Genomic DNA, 17,945 nt, shown 5'->3' with positions numbered 1-17,945 from the left:
GTTATATGAAAAATAATTAGTGTTATTTTGGCTTTTCATGAAAAAATAAATAAATAAATAAATAAATAAGGATCATGTAATCAAAGTGGCATTCAAGGCTTAAAATCATAATGATTCAATATTTGCTTGTTTTTATCAGAAGAAATATTCAACCCAAAAAAGCAGAAAAAATACAGTATGTAGACGTAAAGTTTTTAAGGCATTTTTTCCTGAATTTCTCTAAAGGGTAGTACATTTTTCCCCATAGTTTTTTTTTTTTTTTTTGATGATTTGCAAAATTTAAATAATAAACTTTGTCAAGAGAGTAGGGAAGAGGATTAAGACCACTGGAAAAAAAATAAGATCCAGCATATATTTTTTTATTATGAGAAAAAAAGTCAGAAATTCTGAGGAAAAAAGTCAGAATTCTGAGATCAAAGCCAGAATTCTCACTTTTTTCTCATAATAAAAAATATATGGACCTTAATTTTTTTTGGCCCTTATCCTTCTCTTTAAGACAGCATTACAAAAATTTAAAACGATGAAGACAAAAAAAATGTACCCAAATGGACAAAAATGTCGATAGTGACACAAAGGTTAAGAGTGATTCTTAATTCAATCTATCACAAATGCACGGGGTGAACGAACACTTTTAATCCCCACTACTGTATGTTGATGCTCTTCAAACCTGCAAGGAAAAAAACACTGAGAATAAAAACAGCGAGCTGAGTTTGAGTTTTCGACCTTTTATTAAATGTTCGGTCTGTCAGTGAGTATGTGCGCTGCTCAGTAACCGACCGACAGAAGCCGAAGCAGCATAAATATACACGAAAAAGAAACAGAACGACACCAAATACGTTACATTCAGAAGTAACTGATCTGCACCAACACAGACACACATCACTGAGATCACTGAGGGCAGGAGAGTGAGGGTGAGCGGCAGGTCGGACCACTGGAGTCTCATCCAGATTGCGCATCAGGTCACAATCATTCACGTTCTATTGCTGTTTCTTACATATTCAAGTGTTTGGATGCAGTTTTGTGCTTCTTTAACAATTCGATCCAAACCAGATTAATGAAACTGAACATAACCCGACCTGAGGGACTCCGACGTTTCACCCGCTGTTCAGAATATCAACGCGTGGCTTGTTCGCCGTTACAGGAGTGTCGATTGCCATGGTTACAGAAAACAGCATCCGCACGACAAACAAACAAACGCACAATAATTCAAACCTGTGAAAAGACTAAAACATCAGCTTTTCAAGTACGGCAGATAAACACAATCTGCTTCATAAAGCTCCTCCAGATTTCAACTGACTGGAACGAGTGTTTACTTACAATAACCATCGTAAATCTTGTGATACAATACACAGTCTCTTGGAAAAGTCATGTTTGGATGCCAGAGGTTCAAATAAAGTAAAGAGACGCCACCGGTTTTAGTTACAGCACCTTAACAGACATGAACGCGCTCAGCAGCTCCAGCGTTCACCTAAAAATCATCTGTAATGGTGTTAGATTTGTGGGTTTTAGTTTGAATCCTTTGGAAAAAAAAAAAAAAAAAAGAATAAAGTCTGATGACGAGGAGCTGCTGTTACCGCTGGCAGTGTCACATCTGATATGTACAAGCTCTCAACACCCACAACTTTGGCCAAACTAATAAAAAAAAAACAAAAAACAATAAAATACACTAAATAAATAGCATATAGAGTGGACAACGGTAGAAAAACACACTCCAGTCTTTGGGGACAAAAACAATATTTGACAGAAACAAAAGGATTTCCTCATTTCAAACCTTCCCAAAGGCATAATATTCACTTAAAGAGAATGTAATCTGTCATTTAGAGTCTAAACATCATAATTACTGATGAAGGAGGAGAGTGTTTGTAGTTTGAGTGAGAGCCGACAACTCCAACTTTACAGCTGCACATATTTACACAGATTCTCCTCAGAATATACACACTACATCAATGTACACTTGATCTTCAACAGATATGAATAAATACACTCACCAAAGGGGATGTGGATGTGTTCCACTGCGCTGTGATGGTGATGAAGGGTTTTAAATATGTTCTACATCTACTTCCTCTTTCAGCTCCAGTCACTTCCTCTCAATCATCAAACATCAAAGTGTGAAAATCCTACTTCCAGGAAATAAAATCTGTAAAGACAATATTATTTTGGATTTGACTCGTGATGAAATAGAAAATGTACATTATTTTGTCATGTATTCATTATAGATGAGATGTTTAGTGTGTCTGATACACGATACTAAATAAATACCACATTAACCACATTTTAATTCTTATTCTTTTGTCATTTTTGCATCAGTCTGACTGAACTGCAAACATTAGGAAGGAATATTTTCACTAATATATGGAACAAATCCTGAGCTACATTCTGATCCAGTGTTGAACACATTTCTGGTTTAGATCCAAAGACATAAAACCCAATTTGCTCCATGCATACGTGAAAATATTGCTTCCTCCTGACTTTTTTTTCCCTAATCGAATACATTTATGTTTTTTTTTCTCCAGTCATATCAGCTAACATACTAGCTAAGCAAAGTAATAAATAAAATCATGAAATATACACACTATTGAACAACATACTTTTGTGTACATTAACCTAAAATCTGTATTTTCTATTTCTGTAAATCTACAACGGTTTATTTCGGAATACTGGTGACGAGAAGCAGTATTTTCATACATGTGGAACAAATCTGACCAGGTAATGACGACAGACGCTTCTAACAGACGTTAAATTTACCGAGAGTTCAGGTGGTGGCTGGTGACACGGAAAGGCTAAAAACACAGAACTAAGGACGAGTAAAAACAAACAAAAACAAACAAGAGGAATGCAGTTTCCTCACTCAAAGCACAAACAGGTCGAATGTACAAAACACATGAACCGACACAACGAAGGAGGCTGTTACTGAGAGACAGCAGCTTCCTGTGGGCGGGGCCTAAGGACCGGACTTTTCTGAGCTGTGTCTGCTGCTCGGTCGTTCAGCAGGTTCCGGTGTGGAGGTTTCTGAGTTCTTCAGACTACGTTCCGTCAGAGCATGCCGTCCAGATTCTTCTCTGCGCTCTGTTTGTCCGTGGTGGTCTCAACGGGGCTGTACTGGGTGTGGTAGTCCCGGAGGATGGTCACAACGTCATGGTGGCCGAAGTGGACCGCCTCGTCCATCGGTGTGTTCCCCCACACTGCAACACGGAACATTCCACTCATGAATAAAGCTCATTTCATCACAAATCCACAGGCTGATCCAGTACTGGGGTATTAAACATACAGCCCGTGGGCCAAAAGCGGTCCACCAGAGTCCAATCCGTCTCAGGGGTTAATTTGTGAAATGCAAAAATTACATTGAACATACTAACAATTTAAAGATGTTAAATAATTTTAGTTCAGGTTCCACATTCAGACCAACAAGTTCTAAAGTGTCATAATAACATAAATAATGACAACTCCAATTTTTTCCTTTTGTTTTAATGGGAAAAATTTAAAAAGTAAAGTCACATTTTGAAAATGTTTATATTTACAAACTATCCTCTCACAAAAAAAGCAAATAACCTGAAATGTCTTAAGTTAAGTAAGCATAAGTTGTATAAGGCATAATATTGTTCCTCTGAAATTTTAGGTTGTTCATATTTGTTCAGGTTATTCACATTTTTTTTGTCAAAGGCTAGTTCGTGAATGTAAACATGTTCACAGTGTAGTTTTACTTTTTTGAGTGGAAATATTCAATGTTCAGGCCATCACTAATGCATAGTACCTATGGTGCAATGTTCTGATCTGAGGTTGATTCGGTCGATCAAGTCTAGGTTCAGTAACATTATGACCTCAAAAACTGGCAAAAATAAATGTTATGATAGCAAATGTCTTTCATCATCAAAGCAAAAGGCAAAGTAGGTCTAAGGTTAAATATTAGAGCACTGTTTTTTTGGCTAGGTTGTGTTAATCTTTCCATCATTTTTGTCTAGTTCTGTGTTCATGAATTTCCATCTTGAATCTTTTAAGTCCTTCAGGTCTTATAGAAGAGGGGAAGTCTTACCTGTCTCGGGGAACAGGATTGACCTTACAGGCCTCCAGTAGGAAGCGAACCACCTCTGCATGCCCTGAAAACACACAAACACCACATCAGCACCACATCCATGGACTCACTGAGCCTGTTTACGTGACCATAAAAATCTGATAACTGTTCGTAATCAGATAATTGTAATAATCCGATCTGATGCATTTACAGGCACTACAGAAATAATGGAGATGCGCTGGTTTAGACGTTTCAGTCCATTATTGGATATCTTTCGGAGTTCGTATGTATGTAGTTATGGCAGACGCAAACTTCCTGTTATTGTCTTTCGCTCAAGGTTGACAACTCAACTTCCATTTTCTACAATTTTAATTGTTTTTCCACATCTGTAGACGTAAAAGAATGAAATAAATCAGATTAACAGGTATACATGCATGAAGACATTAAAGGTTTGGGGAGATATCCAAGTGTGTTAATCTGATTTCTCATAATCAGATTACTGCTTCTATTTGATAAAACAGTTCAGATTATACTGTTACACAATCCCTTGAATAATCTGATAACTCCAGAAGTCAGATAATGATGGGAGTATTTGTGTGCATGTAAACGGGCTCACTGATGACACTGTCATGTAATAATGAGTGTGTTACCCTCAGCAGCCGCCACATGGAGGGCGGTCCTGGAGTCGTAGTCTCTCTGCTCCATGTCCATGGAGGACAGGGCAAACCTGGAGTTGAACAAACACACAAGACCAAAACCAAGAAAATTAGATGAAGGAAACATTTGGCCAAGTCAGCAGACATCATATGCAAAGACGGAAAATCCAGCACAAATCCTGCAGGCTGTGTAGCAGGACTCACTGAGACTACTCATCTTGTGATTTCAGCTTTTCATGGATTGAAGGCCATGTAAAGTGATGGACAGTTTGCAGGATTTGGTGCTTTCTAACTGTCAAACCTGGTGTTTCCATCCCACACGCCTGTCACTTAGACCGTCTGCACTGCACAAGCATTTCTGAAATTCTAAACAGATTTGTGTGTGTGTACCTCCTCAGGGCTGACACGTCTCCAGTGTAAGCAGCAAACAGCAGATTAATGACAGACTTCACCTGAAACACAACGTGAAGCATCTTAAAACAGAAGCTGACAGGAACAGGAGGAATCAAAAACAACACATGGAGCCTGTCTACAGCCTGTAGCACTTTCGTAGTGTTGTCTTTTCTACATTCTTTTCATTTGATTCCGTCTTACATCTTTTACATCATTAGTGTAGCAAAGCCCTGAAGTGGAGGAAGAGCAGTACCGAGTAAAAGACTGAGCAAAGATTAACTTTTATTATTAAATCTGTCCAACTCGGAGGTATGGAAGCTTTTTGTCTACATTTATATGAAGGTTCAAATAACTATAATGTTGTTTTATTAGCCAGTGCTCAGCCCATCACATACAGGGTTCCTACAGGTTTGTACAAGTTAAATTTAAGACTACTTAAAACAGAATTTAATGTTTGTTCCATGGCCATTCTGGCAAAAATTTGTGACTCCTAAAATTCAGGAAAACGTATTTATTTACTCCAACATCTTGAGACATTTCTCACCGGGAGCTGCAAAGTTAGTGATAATTGGTTCCTAATTTCAATATAAATTGTCGAGTTGGAACAGGTGGAACTGAGTCGACTAACGTTACTTTCTTTGCAGCTTGGACATTCAACAGACACATTTAAATACGATATAACAAACAAGTTTATGGCAACATCACTTAAGACCTAGCATATCAAATTTAAGACCTTTAAAGACTTTTTAAGGTATTAAATGCAGATTTATAAATTCAAGATTTTAGGACTTTTTAAGACCCCAATGGAACCCTGACATAGCATATAATGATAAAGCATTTGTAGGAAATTTCGCTGTAACGCTCAGTATGGTCTTAACAAATCTAAAATGACTCACATTCAGCCTCATTCAAGATTATTGAACTTGCTGAAATAATACAATCTGGGTCTGAAGTAGCATACAGCCGTTTCTGTTTATTTTCTGTTGTTCTGTCTGTTATCAGCTTAATAAGTCTAATAGCATGCAGCTATTTTTTGGAACCAAGGAATTACAACAAGTTCAGCTAAAGCTTAAAGGTTATTACAACAATGTACTTGAATCCATCTTCTCCTTTTAGTTTTAGTTTTATATAGATAGCATCAAATCACAACAGAAAATCATCTCCAGGTACTTGACACAGTAAAGCCCTATTATTATATGGAAATATGGAAATTTGTCAAAGTGTCTGGGTGTATGAACAGATTCAAATCCTTACTATATAAAAATAAAAATAAATCAAATAGTACTTGGTATTTAGGCTTAGGTTTGGATTTATTCAACATGCATTAGCATCAGCTTTATATAATAGGTTAATTGTGTCTGACAAGCTGAGTACGGGCTAATAAACGTCGGTGAAGTTACCAGAAATTTTGCATCTTAAAAGTCAAACTGATGAGAGCCAGAACAGCTCTCATACCCATCAAGTCTTCTTCACTGACTACGTGGACTGTGTTGGTGGGACTTACCCTCTGGTCTCCTCCCTCTCGGCGGGGATCCAGTTTCTTTGCAAAGTGCCTTAGATTATCGTAGTTGTGGAAATTAAACAGGGAAACCAAGTCCTAAAGGAGGAAAGAGTAAGTAAACACTTGATTCCGATTGGTCAATCACAGCATTCTATGGCTGCTCATTTCTGTGAGGCATTATAACGCTAATGTAAAATCAATGTGGAGAGTGTCAAAACTTAAAAAATGACTTTCTCTGATCTAACAGTGGAATGACTTTGATATACTTTTTCAAATTTCTGCTCACAGGTTTAATAAAGGTCCAAAATAATGCAGATGTAAACTTATTGGACATGTGCAGTAATTCTCACACAAAAGCCCTCTGAAAACCATGACAGTTAGTTATAGTAACATAAGTGTATTAGGGGTGTACTGAATAAAGTCTGAAGCTTTAAAGGATCATTTAAGCTCTACGTTTGTACAAAAATAGAAGCCTGTGTTTCAAATGTTGTCAACATCACTACATTTATACTCCATGTGTCCATTGCACTAGAATGAGCTTATGGCAAAAAAAAATCCACCAGAGGGCACTGTTCTGAATTAACATGTGTAGCCAAATGACTTGAAGAAGAGTAGAGTTTTGTTGAGAGAAGAATGTTAATGATGAATACGGTGACAGAGAAGGAGGTATTACTAATGTTGACTTTGAGACGGAGGTGCAATTGGAGGCCACACTGCAGGCAGTGGTGGTCTATGAGGCTGTCAAACACCTTGAGGAACGTCAGTGATGAATATTTTCCATTGGTGTTACCAGTGAGAGGAACTGACGATCTCATTTGGTCAGTTTGGTCACTGCATTTTACCCATCCTAATGCACACACATTGTACCTTTCTGTACTTTCCTTTTGTTTAATATTCTATTCTCTATGATTTTAATATAATTGTATGCCTTTGTAAAGCACTTTGAATCGTCTTGTGTATGAATGGTGCTGTATAAATAAATTTGCCTTGCCTTGTCTTAACTAGCATTAGCATTAGCAATTTGCATTTGTACACGGTCCACATTAGAAGCAGTGAGCTGCTATTGAAGGCTTCAGAGACCAACCACAGATCTTCATCAGTACAGCAGTCAGGGGCATCGACAGGAGTATCAACATATATGTACCTGTTTTTAATGTAGTTGCATCCCATGATGGATGTGACAAAGAATGAGATGCTTCTAATCTTTAGTGGATGGTCATTGATGATTGGCTACAGCAGATTTTTGAAAAGTGTTAGGTTTACCGTGCAGAACTGGATGCCTCTGACACTGTTCCCCAGTTTGTCCAGAGGAGGGGACCAGCACATGATGCCCATGACATTGGGAACCACCAGCAGAATGCCTCCAGCCACCCCAGATTTAGCCGGCAGACCCACCTGAAAGAGGAACACGCCATGAGCCTGAAAAGTTCCTCATGTTCCGTAAATACCAGCAGAGAGTGAAGACAGTCAAAAAATATATATTATATATACGAACATGAAAAGCGAACTGCCCCGAGAAGTCGTACATGCCGCAAGAATGCATAAGGCTCAGGGTGTTTCGCACTGCCTCCGGGCTCAGCACACGCTCTCCTGTGATTGGACAGAAGCCGCCGTTGGCCAGTGTTGCTGCCATCACACTAGCACTTTCACAGGTCACCTCAATGGAGCACAACTTAAAGACAGAAGAACACAGTGGTTGTCATTACAATCAACAAATATGCACTCCACACAGTCTGAGTTTTATTTTGTTTTGCTTTGAGCTGTATTTACCTGGAAGTAGAAGTCCAAGATGGAGGTCATGTCTGTCCCCTCTGGAAAACACTGAAAACACAATAATGGTGTCAACACTGAGTCCCGTTACACAACCTTAAAAATCCAATTACTGAGAGTAATTGGATAATTGTAATAATCAGATCTGACGTATTTACATGCAATAATTGAAAAAAAAAACCTCTGGTTTAGATGTTTTAATCCGTTATCGTATCTCTTTCAGGGTATGTACACAGTGAGATTAGACTCACACCTCTTATTGTCTTCCGCTCACTTCAATTTCCTTTGCTGTTTTTTTTTTTTTTTTTTAAACATGCTCAGATGTAAAAGACTAAAATAAATAAATCAGGTTAACAGGTAGACATGCCTGAAGACATCAGAGGTATTGGGGAGAAAATATGGGTGTGTTAATCTGATTCCTCCTAATCAGATTACTGCTGTTATCTGATAAAACTGATCAGATTATACTGTTAACACGATCACTTGAATAATCCGACAACTCCAGAAACCAGTGATCAATGATCGGAGTTTTAGTGTGCACGTAAACTGAGTCAGTGTGGCTGGAAACAAACATCATCACTACATGAGAAGAAAAACCTTCGAGAGCAGTATGGCATCTTTTGAAACAAGGGATGGAAAAGAGAATGTCGAAAACAAAAAGTAAGAGAATAGAGTAAACAGGTAAGACTATACTATAGAACATAGACAGCTGATATAAGGATTTCCTTTATGTACATTTTACAGTGCTGCTGCACAAGAAAAAAAAGGAAAAAAGGGGCAGACTTAACAAATGTTACTTGTACTATCATTAAAAATTATGTGTAATGTGTTTCAAAGTGTTGTTCAAGTGAAGTGTAACTTTAGCCTTTTTGGCAATACATTAGCCATTCAGTTCAGTTTATTTCAAATGTGCAATAAAATAAACACAAAATAATCCTACTTTAGACCCTAGAAAACAAAACAGATTACAAGAAAACATGAAAAACTTATACATATACATAACAACAAAATACTTTACTTATATCAGGACTGGGAAAACAACATTATCTGCAGTATTTAGCTATAGTTTAGCCTTATCCTCCTTACCCTCTTGATGAGCATATTTCATGACATCAACAAGCATTTATGGCATAATCTCTAGGTTTTAGACCATGTGCACTAGGTCTCTGGATTCACTGAAACCATTTCATTTGCCTCATAGCATAAACACTGAGGTAATATTATTTTCAGGACATAGCCAATGATGCAAAATGAATCAGCAGAGTTAGGAGAATAAAGTTGTGCAGATATCACAATTTGCTCAAAATATGACTAAGGTAATTATGCTATGCATGAGGCTAATGATTTGTTGAAATAGAAGACACAGAAACAAACTAACCCAAGTTAAAATGTGTTGATTAGGAGAGAAGCTGAGAGTGAAGGACAGAGACAACCGTGACTAAAACATCACAACCATTCATGAGCCCATCATTCAACGGACTTTATGACCTTAGTTAAATCTACGTAATTTCTCTCCCTTGGTTTCCATCATCCATGTCATTTCTCTGATTCATGCTTGGAATCAGCTGGCCACAAAGACTGGAAACCAAGTTAATTTCTTTGAGTGCCTTTAAACCCAGAGTTGTTCCCGGTATATCTATGGGTTACATAATAAATAATAAATAGTTTCTGAAGCAGTGATGTGCCACCACTGCAAATGTATATAAAGCTCTCTGTGACCTTACCTTCTTTTCCTTCAGGGTATAGCCAATAGCAAAGTTTCTGCTCCGGACTCACGCTCTGACTGGAAACTAGAACAAAACACGCCGACTCAGCCTATGTGACAGAAAGCACCTCTCCTAAAAAAGATGCTGTATGACCCCAATGCAACTCTGCGATGTGCAACTGTTTCAGCAGTTCATACAGGAACACATTATCCATGGCATTAGATGTGAGCTTCACAGATGCACTGAACACTGTAAACAGAATGGGCTTTGTTACAGTTGAACCTCCACGTGGCATTGCTGAAGCCACATACTCATTTCCTGCCAATTTGTTCATGAAGTTCATGACCTGTAAACCAGAAAAGCAAATACATAACATTAACAAATTAAAAATGTGAAAAAGGCTTGGTTCAAAAGGACTTGATTCACTTGAAAAGGACAAAGGGACAAAAAGACAGAGACAGCACTAGATCGGATTTGTTGTTATTTGTTGGAAGTTCAATTACTTCACTGCTGATCATCCTTTATTTCCCAAAACATTAACTGTGGGTAGCTCATCCTGCTTGGTGAGAGGATCCTCAAACAACTGGAGGAGGAGAAAGTTATTTATAAAACTGATCTTCTCATAAGCCCAGACAGCTGTAATCACTGCGATAGTGTCAGTGAAGGTGAACTTTACGGAGTCACATCAGTCAAAATGTGCACAACAACATGTTACCTTAAAAAATCCCCTCATACTAAAAGGATGAAAATGCTCAGACATTATTGTGAGCTCTGAGTAGAGTTTATAGTGTGTAATGTATGAATGTAAAGTCACAGATCACAGTTTAGATTTGCACATGTCAATGCTAATATGGTAGCGAGTTATCAACCACAGCCTAGATGGCTAAAGAGTTGGCTTGTGACTGATGGGTCGCCGGTTCAATACCCTGGACTGGTGAAGAGTTGTTAGCTGATGTGCCCTTGAGTAAGGCACTTAACCCCTCCATTTGCTCCCCGGGCGCTTGATATGGTGAGCCCACTGCTTCTAGTATGCAGTGTGGGATGCATGCATGATCTAGTGATGGTTTAAAGGCAGAAGACACATTTCAGTGTGGTGCATGTGCATCTTTACGTGTATGAACCTACTGACAAAATACAGATTCTTCTATCAGAAGCACTAGTGTTAGGTTTAGTGACGCAGCTACTCCTGACAGACTGCAGACAGATGGCATGCTGAGGTTGGATGCTACCCAACTTCCACAAACCAGACTGAATTATTGAACTTCAATACAACATTAGACTTGCTGTCAGCAATACTGTTATGAAAGTACCATTACAATAGCACCGTATCAGTTCCAACCTGTATCTCATCCGTCTGTTTTCTCTTTTTAGTGGCGGTTATGGTTATCGTTTAAAGCTGCAAGGCTACATAGTATGCTTATTTATGGTTGGGAGATATGATCAAATATGTTTTCCCTCCATATCATTATTTGGTTCCAAGTGAAAGCTGAAGACAACATATAGTTATTTCTGGTTTTAAATTGCAGTAGTGTAAAAAAGTTTTTGGATAATTTGATACAAACTCAAATATTATCATGAAATATCTTTTTTGTGTTTCTAAAGGTGTGGCTGCATCAGACAGACACAAACAGATGCAAATGATTCTTTTTTTTGTTTACTGGAAACAAGAAAAAATAACCAAATTAAATTCTTGATTTTTGTTTCAATATGTCATGTCCTGGATGTGTTTCATTATCTGCTGAAACATCCAGTTTGGACTGAGTTAACCTTAACATTTCAGTAAAAGTGTTTTTAATCATTGTATTAATGCCTAGTGTTGATCACTCATCCAAAATCATATTCCCATTTCCAGATGTTTATGGAGATACTTACATAGTCAAACTTCTCTGCATTGCTCGCCCCTTGCTGAAACACAAACAGGACAGTCACAGTATTAAAAAAGCATCAAAGTACATCGATAGCACATCCAGTAAAACATTCTGTGACTTTAAACTTTAACCATGTCATGGAGACTAGCACTATGCATCTATATGACACAAGATAGAAAACAGTGCAAGTTGACACTACTACTGTTTTATATTAAAAGTTATCAAATAGCTCATCAGTTATGGGACCAATCAGAAAGCCCATTCCAGTCATGACATCAGATGGATTAGAATTAAAGGTGGGACTAGCTGGAGATGGAGGAGGTGAAACAAACAGTTAATCCACCCTGAGAAAACAAAGTGTCATGAAGGGATCAAATAAAAGCTGATCTACGTCAGTGACACAGCAGGTAAACTGACTCCAGACTTTGATGTGAGTGCAGACTACAGACTACCTGCAAGTTCCAGTCCTGCTGATGGAGCTTCAACTACAGGTGTATTTACATGGAGGGCATGGCCAGTTGGTTGGTTAGTTCGTTTACTTAACTAATGGTGCAGTCACACTGAGAGTCACATGATCAACAAGTCACATGACATCTAAATGAAAAGAACATTACTGTCTACAACCATTAAATGGCACACTGCTTCTCCAACGGTCAGTTCATAAACCATTAAGACCTAACTGTGCGTTCAGATCAAAGATTCGCAATGAGACCGACTGAAACCTCACAACTATTTGCAAAGTTCTGGTCTGAAATGTTCTGAAAATCTGGACAAATCAGGCTGGGGCACCAAGACGGGACAGCGAATTGCTTCAGTTGTAACGACTGTACTTCAGGTCTGTCTGCATCATGGTTTTTTGTAACTGGATAACCTTTGTAGCCTCTTAAAATAGATCTGGGGCTGGTGAGAGTGAGTTATCTACAACAGCTGCATTTATGATGAAATAATAAAGGAGAAAGTCGAGATTGTTTTTCCTTCTACTTTTAATCCATATCTATTCTCTGAGCAGTTCTGTTCTTTAAAGATATTGGTGTCCTCTCTCATAAGTAGATATAAAACTAACAAAAAGAAACAGCTGATAGTAAGGCTGTCAACCTGTAAACACTGAGGAGAAGCAAAGATTAAATGACGGGATGTTCTAAAACCACCCTGGTGATTTAACAGCTGTAACTGTAACCTGCAACGGTCCATATCGGTTTCATCTCATCATAAATCTTTGTTCTGAACTTGCTCTAAAATGCTCTCTAGAAAAGCATTGTTTGAAAACTACTTCCTCTAAAACGTGACAGATCTGTCAATGTTCATAATGGTCAATTGCCTTTAAATGTTGAAACTTGTAAATGCTGCACCTAATGTTAAAACATAACAACAATATTGTTGAGGGTAGTTTAGTGGCCAATTAAAAAAAATTTCATGTTCCAGTATATGCTAGAACTGGGTAATAAATTACACTAATTGATGTTATATTGCAAAATAATTTTACATTATTTTGTTTGTCTTTAAGGATTCTTTTGTTCATATTGTCTAATACAATAAAATGTTATTCTATTTCATTTTACTCTTTTAACAGTTTAAAACCGCAAAAAGGTGCAGTTTGTGTTTTTTTCATGTTATGGAATAAGAACTCAGATTGTACTTAAACCACAAAAATCAGAGACTACAATAGTATGGTTTAGTCTTACTGCACCTTTCATGTCTTTTTTGTCTCATTTTCATCTTTTGTGAATAATCTAATGATCCGGTTTCTTTGACGCTCACTTATTTTGACCATATCACCCAGGTCATGTACTTATTTAATTCCAGACAATACTACGGCATCGTACACAAACGTGCTAATGTGGCTACACAATGTGTCTGCGCAGACAAAGATCAGTATAAAAAGACGTGTTAGCCATGTAGCTTGCAGTGTGAATACACAGGTTGGATTTGCACTGCTGTGGCCAAACAACAAAAACTGATTTTCAGTGCTGAAAGTGGAGTTGAAATGACTAGATTTATCTGCTCTTAGTGCTAAGGTTGAGTTTGAATTAAAGGTTGTAACAGAGAAATAATAAAAACTGCTCTACAGAGGAATGGAGTATGATATAAAACCAGTATTTGAGTTGAGCCAGAGGTGTACTGTTTATAATCCAGATGTATAAACAGTCTTAAAGAATGCAGGTGAACAGTAGAAAAAGCAACACTGAAACATTCATAAACAGCCATGTGAAGGCTAAAGCTTGTCACAGTCCAGACCAAAGAGGGGGAAAATAATTAAAAAGGAAAATTACCAATGTCATTGACCTGTTGCTGTGGTCATAATTTCCCAAAGATCCTAATGCTGTAAAATATGCAACAACACATAAAACCACACAACGAGCCTTGAAAAGTTACATTGCATATGTTGTGTCTGAAGTGAAGCTGTAGACTGAGAGAGAGCACATAGGAGGGGGGGGGGGGGCACATGCACACAGACCCTGATAGAACCTGGTTTTATCAACAGATCAATGGATACAGAATATGATTAGTTCAAGTCAGAAGGGAATAAACTGCGTTCACATCATGAGACATAGTGTCAGAACAATGACTGAATCTATTCAGTGTTTTGGCCGATGCATCCTGAAAACACCAAAGCAGAAAAAAAGAGTCATGTGACACTGGCTGCAATTACATGGACAAGAAGACAATGACAGACAGAACAAGACAAAGATGACCAGAACAAAATAAATAAAATAAACAGTGACAACAAAGACAAAGACAAGGTGACAAATGAAAATGAAAAGGATGGCAACAAAAAAGGTGATCACAAAGCAGCTGGAATGTTTGTGTCACTCTGGGAACATTTTCATGTAACTTATGTTCCCCTCATATGGGGTTAAGCATGTGCAGAAAGACAGAAATGATTGGATTGGAAAAAATTACCAAACTAATTATGCACCACTCTTCTCATTCTGGTCAAAAATCCATAGTGATCAGTTCAGTGTCTACATGAGGCATATTGATTCTGGTTCGGCTCTTTTTTTTGGGGTCCACGTAAACACAGTTAGGTTTAAATCACAAATTTGTTCAGATCATTGTTCCTACATGATGTGAACACAGAAAAAGACAACAGATGATTATTCTGATTCCATGTAAGACGTGTCATGGGATATTAAGAAATAAGGGTCCTATTCTTGGATTTGAAAAAAGTTTCTGACATAATTATTTATTTTAAAAATTACTACTAAAGCTTGTAGAAAATATTTTTATATTGTTTTATTCAGGCTACGGCAAAATGTTAATTTGAAGCTACTAGCTATTTTGTTTTCCATGGCTACATGGTCGTGGTTAAATCATTTGTGGATGGGAGTGCAGACTGGTGGCAGAAAACCAGTAAAAACAGGTTGAAGCAAATGGACAAGGTCTCAGAAACTAGGAATAAAACTGTCTTGTTATACTGTTGAATATCACAAAAGGAATACAAATAGGATGAACCTCAGTTTTACAGATTACCACTGGGAAACCGTTACAACAGCATCTGGATCAAAGGCTTTAATTTTCATGAGTTGAGATACAGGATCAAAAAAATAAAGTCTGCAGTAATTTTAGGGTAAAAAGATAATCTACGACAGTGTCTCTCATTTCAGGTATAGTAGGGCAATCCAGCAATATGGCAAAATTATGATTGCAATGTTTTTTCATTAATATTGATCAAAATATTACAATATAAAACCACTGTCACTTTCTGCCAACAATTTGGCCCCCCCCACAAAAAACATCTTCACTGCTTAAAAACACCAGAAATATCTTGTTTATTTCCTGATGCCCTGTAATGGTTTTAGTGTATGAATGTATTGATTGTTGGTGAGCTGAGTAGTTTGTGTGCTGTGTATGAAGCAGGAGTCTGCTCCAAACACGTACTATTGGATGTGTTTTTTCACCTTGAACTCATTACTCTCTGCCTCAAGCATTTATTTAACAGCCTACTGTTACTGATTCACAGCCAGTCTGACAAAAGACAGCACACAGAGAGGCTGCCAGCAACAAACAGTCCACAGGGTGCAGTGAATACGTTGTTTCAAAAGGTACCAGTTGCAGATTTCTGTACTTTATTCAGCTCACAGGATAGCTGCTCTCCTTTGGATTTATTAGCTCTAACTTACTTATTTCAATTCTTCTGTGACGCTGAGGGCCAGATTTACGAAGCAATGCAAATTAGTTTGAGGCTGCGATCCAGAAAAGCCCTGAAGAGATTGGTCAGTTTTGTGGACGATAAACAAAATGCAGTTATGAACACAGACAAAGAAGCCAGTGCATCCCAATTATGATCACCAAGAGCAACACAAAAGTAGCATAGCCCCAGGCTGTAGATTGAGACAACTGAATATGGAGATCAGGAAATTCTACTAACAACAGAGACACAGCACTGCACTTTTATGCTGCCTTCATGTGCTATTGGGGAGATGATCCTTTCCATCTGTGATGTGAATTCTAAATTGGCAGCGCATTGTGTTCAAGTGCTTTTGCTGTTGTAGTGAAATGAAAAATGGCTCACACATGATTTGTCTTGACCTACTACTTGGGAAAAAACAGTTTTGGACATGCTAATTTATCTGCTACAGCATTTGTTTTCTTTTCTTGTGTAAATTGTGTATACTATAAATGTGTAAAATCATCAGCTAACAGCGGCAGGACATTAATAAAAGCATTGTCTATCATTTGCCATGAATCTTTTTTTGTTCTCCCTCATGTTGAAAAGTTCTCAGCAGCTTTTTTTCCCACTTTTTTCCCACTTCTCCAGTGTAAAATACCAAATGAAGGTATGTTCGTGCGTAATTTTTGAGTTCATAAGTAGTACGTACCATAATTCCCATCGCACATTAAGGCAGCATTAGTACCAGCTGCCCTTTTTTGGCAGAACTTGAATAAGTGTGAAGTGGGGGACTGTAATAAACCATGGGCCGTCAAATGATTTTTGGCTACAGTAGCTCTCGGTCTCAACCAGAGACTCAAGATAAAGAAGCAATTAATGTGAAATTGGTGTTATGTTGTCAGTGTTTACACCAGCAGGTGGTGCTGTTGTATTTCAGATGGACTGTGATGACAGCAGCTCCCTGTGTGTCTGAAGGTCAGAGTGGAATATTAAATCAAACATTCAGGTAGAACAGTGCTTTCTCCTCACTAAAGCTGCTCATGTGGCTCAGTTGACCGGACTCCATCTCCACCCACTCTGTGCACTCGCTGAACTCAGTGTGTGTGTGTTTTAGAGCAACACCATTCTAAACTAAATCCCCTTTCAGCGTGATTATCTATAACCTTAATCTCCCTGTATACAGTAATCTGGCGGAAACACATTCTGAACTAGATTATGATTATATGTCATAAAATTCTCTTTAGATTCAACTTTGAACTTCTAGTACCAGGTAACAATCAAGCATCACATCACATCGGCACAAAAATAAAACCCCAAACTACTTGAATATCACCTTAAAAAAATCTATTAGGTCATTTTAATCTAATTCAGTCTTCTGTAGCTGTGCAGTTTCCAAAATAAATGTATTCAGTGTTTTAGGCTGGACTTATCTTACCTTAATGAGGGATGTACAGACAATAGCACCAGCATTAACCATGGGGTTGTGTGGTTTATCTGGAAAATAAAAAAAAAAAAAAAAAAGAAAGAAAAGATAGCGTTGCTGGTTTTAGTTGTTGCAATGCCATTATAATGACATACATATGTTCAGTGTTAAATGACCCACACCGTTGTAGAAGTCATACATACTGCTGAAGAAAAAGTTACATGCAAATCAACATAACGGCTCCACAGAGATTCACATAAACCACAATATTCCAACACTTCCTCTCTATTTTAATCTCCTTATACAACAGGTCACAACAATGTCCTTAAAAAAAGAAGACATGAAAATAATATTTTAACAGCTGGAATATTTCCGGTGTTAGAGCACTGTGCTGTGTTAGATAACAACAAAGAGAGGAAACCTGGAAACTTTCTCACAAAACACCAGTTTCAGTTCAAAAACAAACTCTGGACGTGACATGATGTCAGCTGACGCACAGGAAATGCAC

At 37.8% G+C, this 17,945-nt stretch overlaps 2 protein-coding genes across 2 annotated transcripts in view; one reads left to right on the top strand and one right to left on the bottom strand.

The window, feature by feature from the left end:
* The window catches only part of LOC115431961 (NACHT, LRR and PYD domains-containing protein 3-like), a 592,418-nt gene that overhangs the window by 83,192 nt on the left and 491,281 nt on the right, over positions 1-17,945 (top strand). The gene's annotated exons all lie outside the window — the stretch shown is intronic.
* The window catches only part of LOC115432222 (glutaminase kidney isoform, mitochondrial-like), a 31,502-nt gene continuing 14,266 nt past the window's right edge, over positions 710-17,945 (bottom strand). The window contains 14 exon segments of the mRNA XM_030153103.1: positions 710-3,181; positions 4,031-4,094; positions 4,660-4,736; positions 5,056-5,117; positions 6,563-6,655; positions 7,823-7,954; positions 8,055-8,231; positions 8,330-8,380; positions 10,054-10,094; positions 10,097-10,119; positions 10,324-10,342; positions 10,345-10,381; positions 11,908-11,940; positions 17,450-17,508. Of these exon segments, the coding sequence (XP_030008963.1) occupies positions 3,034-3,181; positions 4,031-4,094; positions 4,660-4,736; positions 5,056-5,117; positions 6,563-6,655; positions 7,823-7,954; positions 8,055-8,231; positions 8,330-8,380; positions 10,054-10,094; positions 10,097-10,119; positions 10,324-10,342; positions 10,345-10,381; positions 11,908-11,940; positions 17,450-17,508 (1,016 nt within the window). The 3' untranslated portion in view covers positions 710-3,033.

Source organism: Sphaeramia orbicularis, chromosome 2, assembly GCF_902148855.1.
Source record: "Sphaeramia orbicularis chromosome 2, fSphaOr1.1, whole genome shotgun sequence".
NCBI classification, from domain to species: Eukaryota; Metazoa; Chordata; class Actinopteri; order Kurtiformes; family Apogonidae; genus Sphaeramia; species Sphaeramia orbicularis.
Note: the sequence above shows the minus strand (reverse complement) of the source record. Positions and strands in the feature narration are given on the sequence as shown.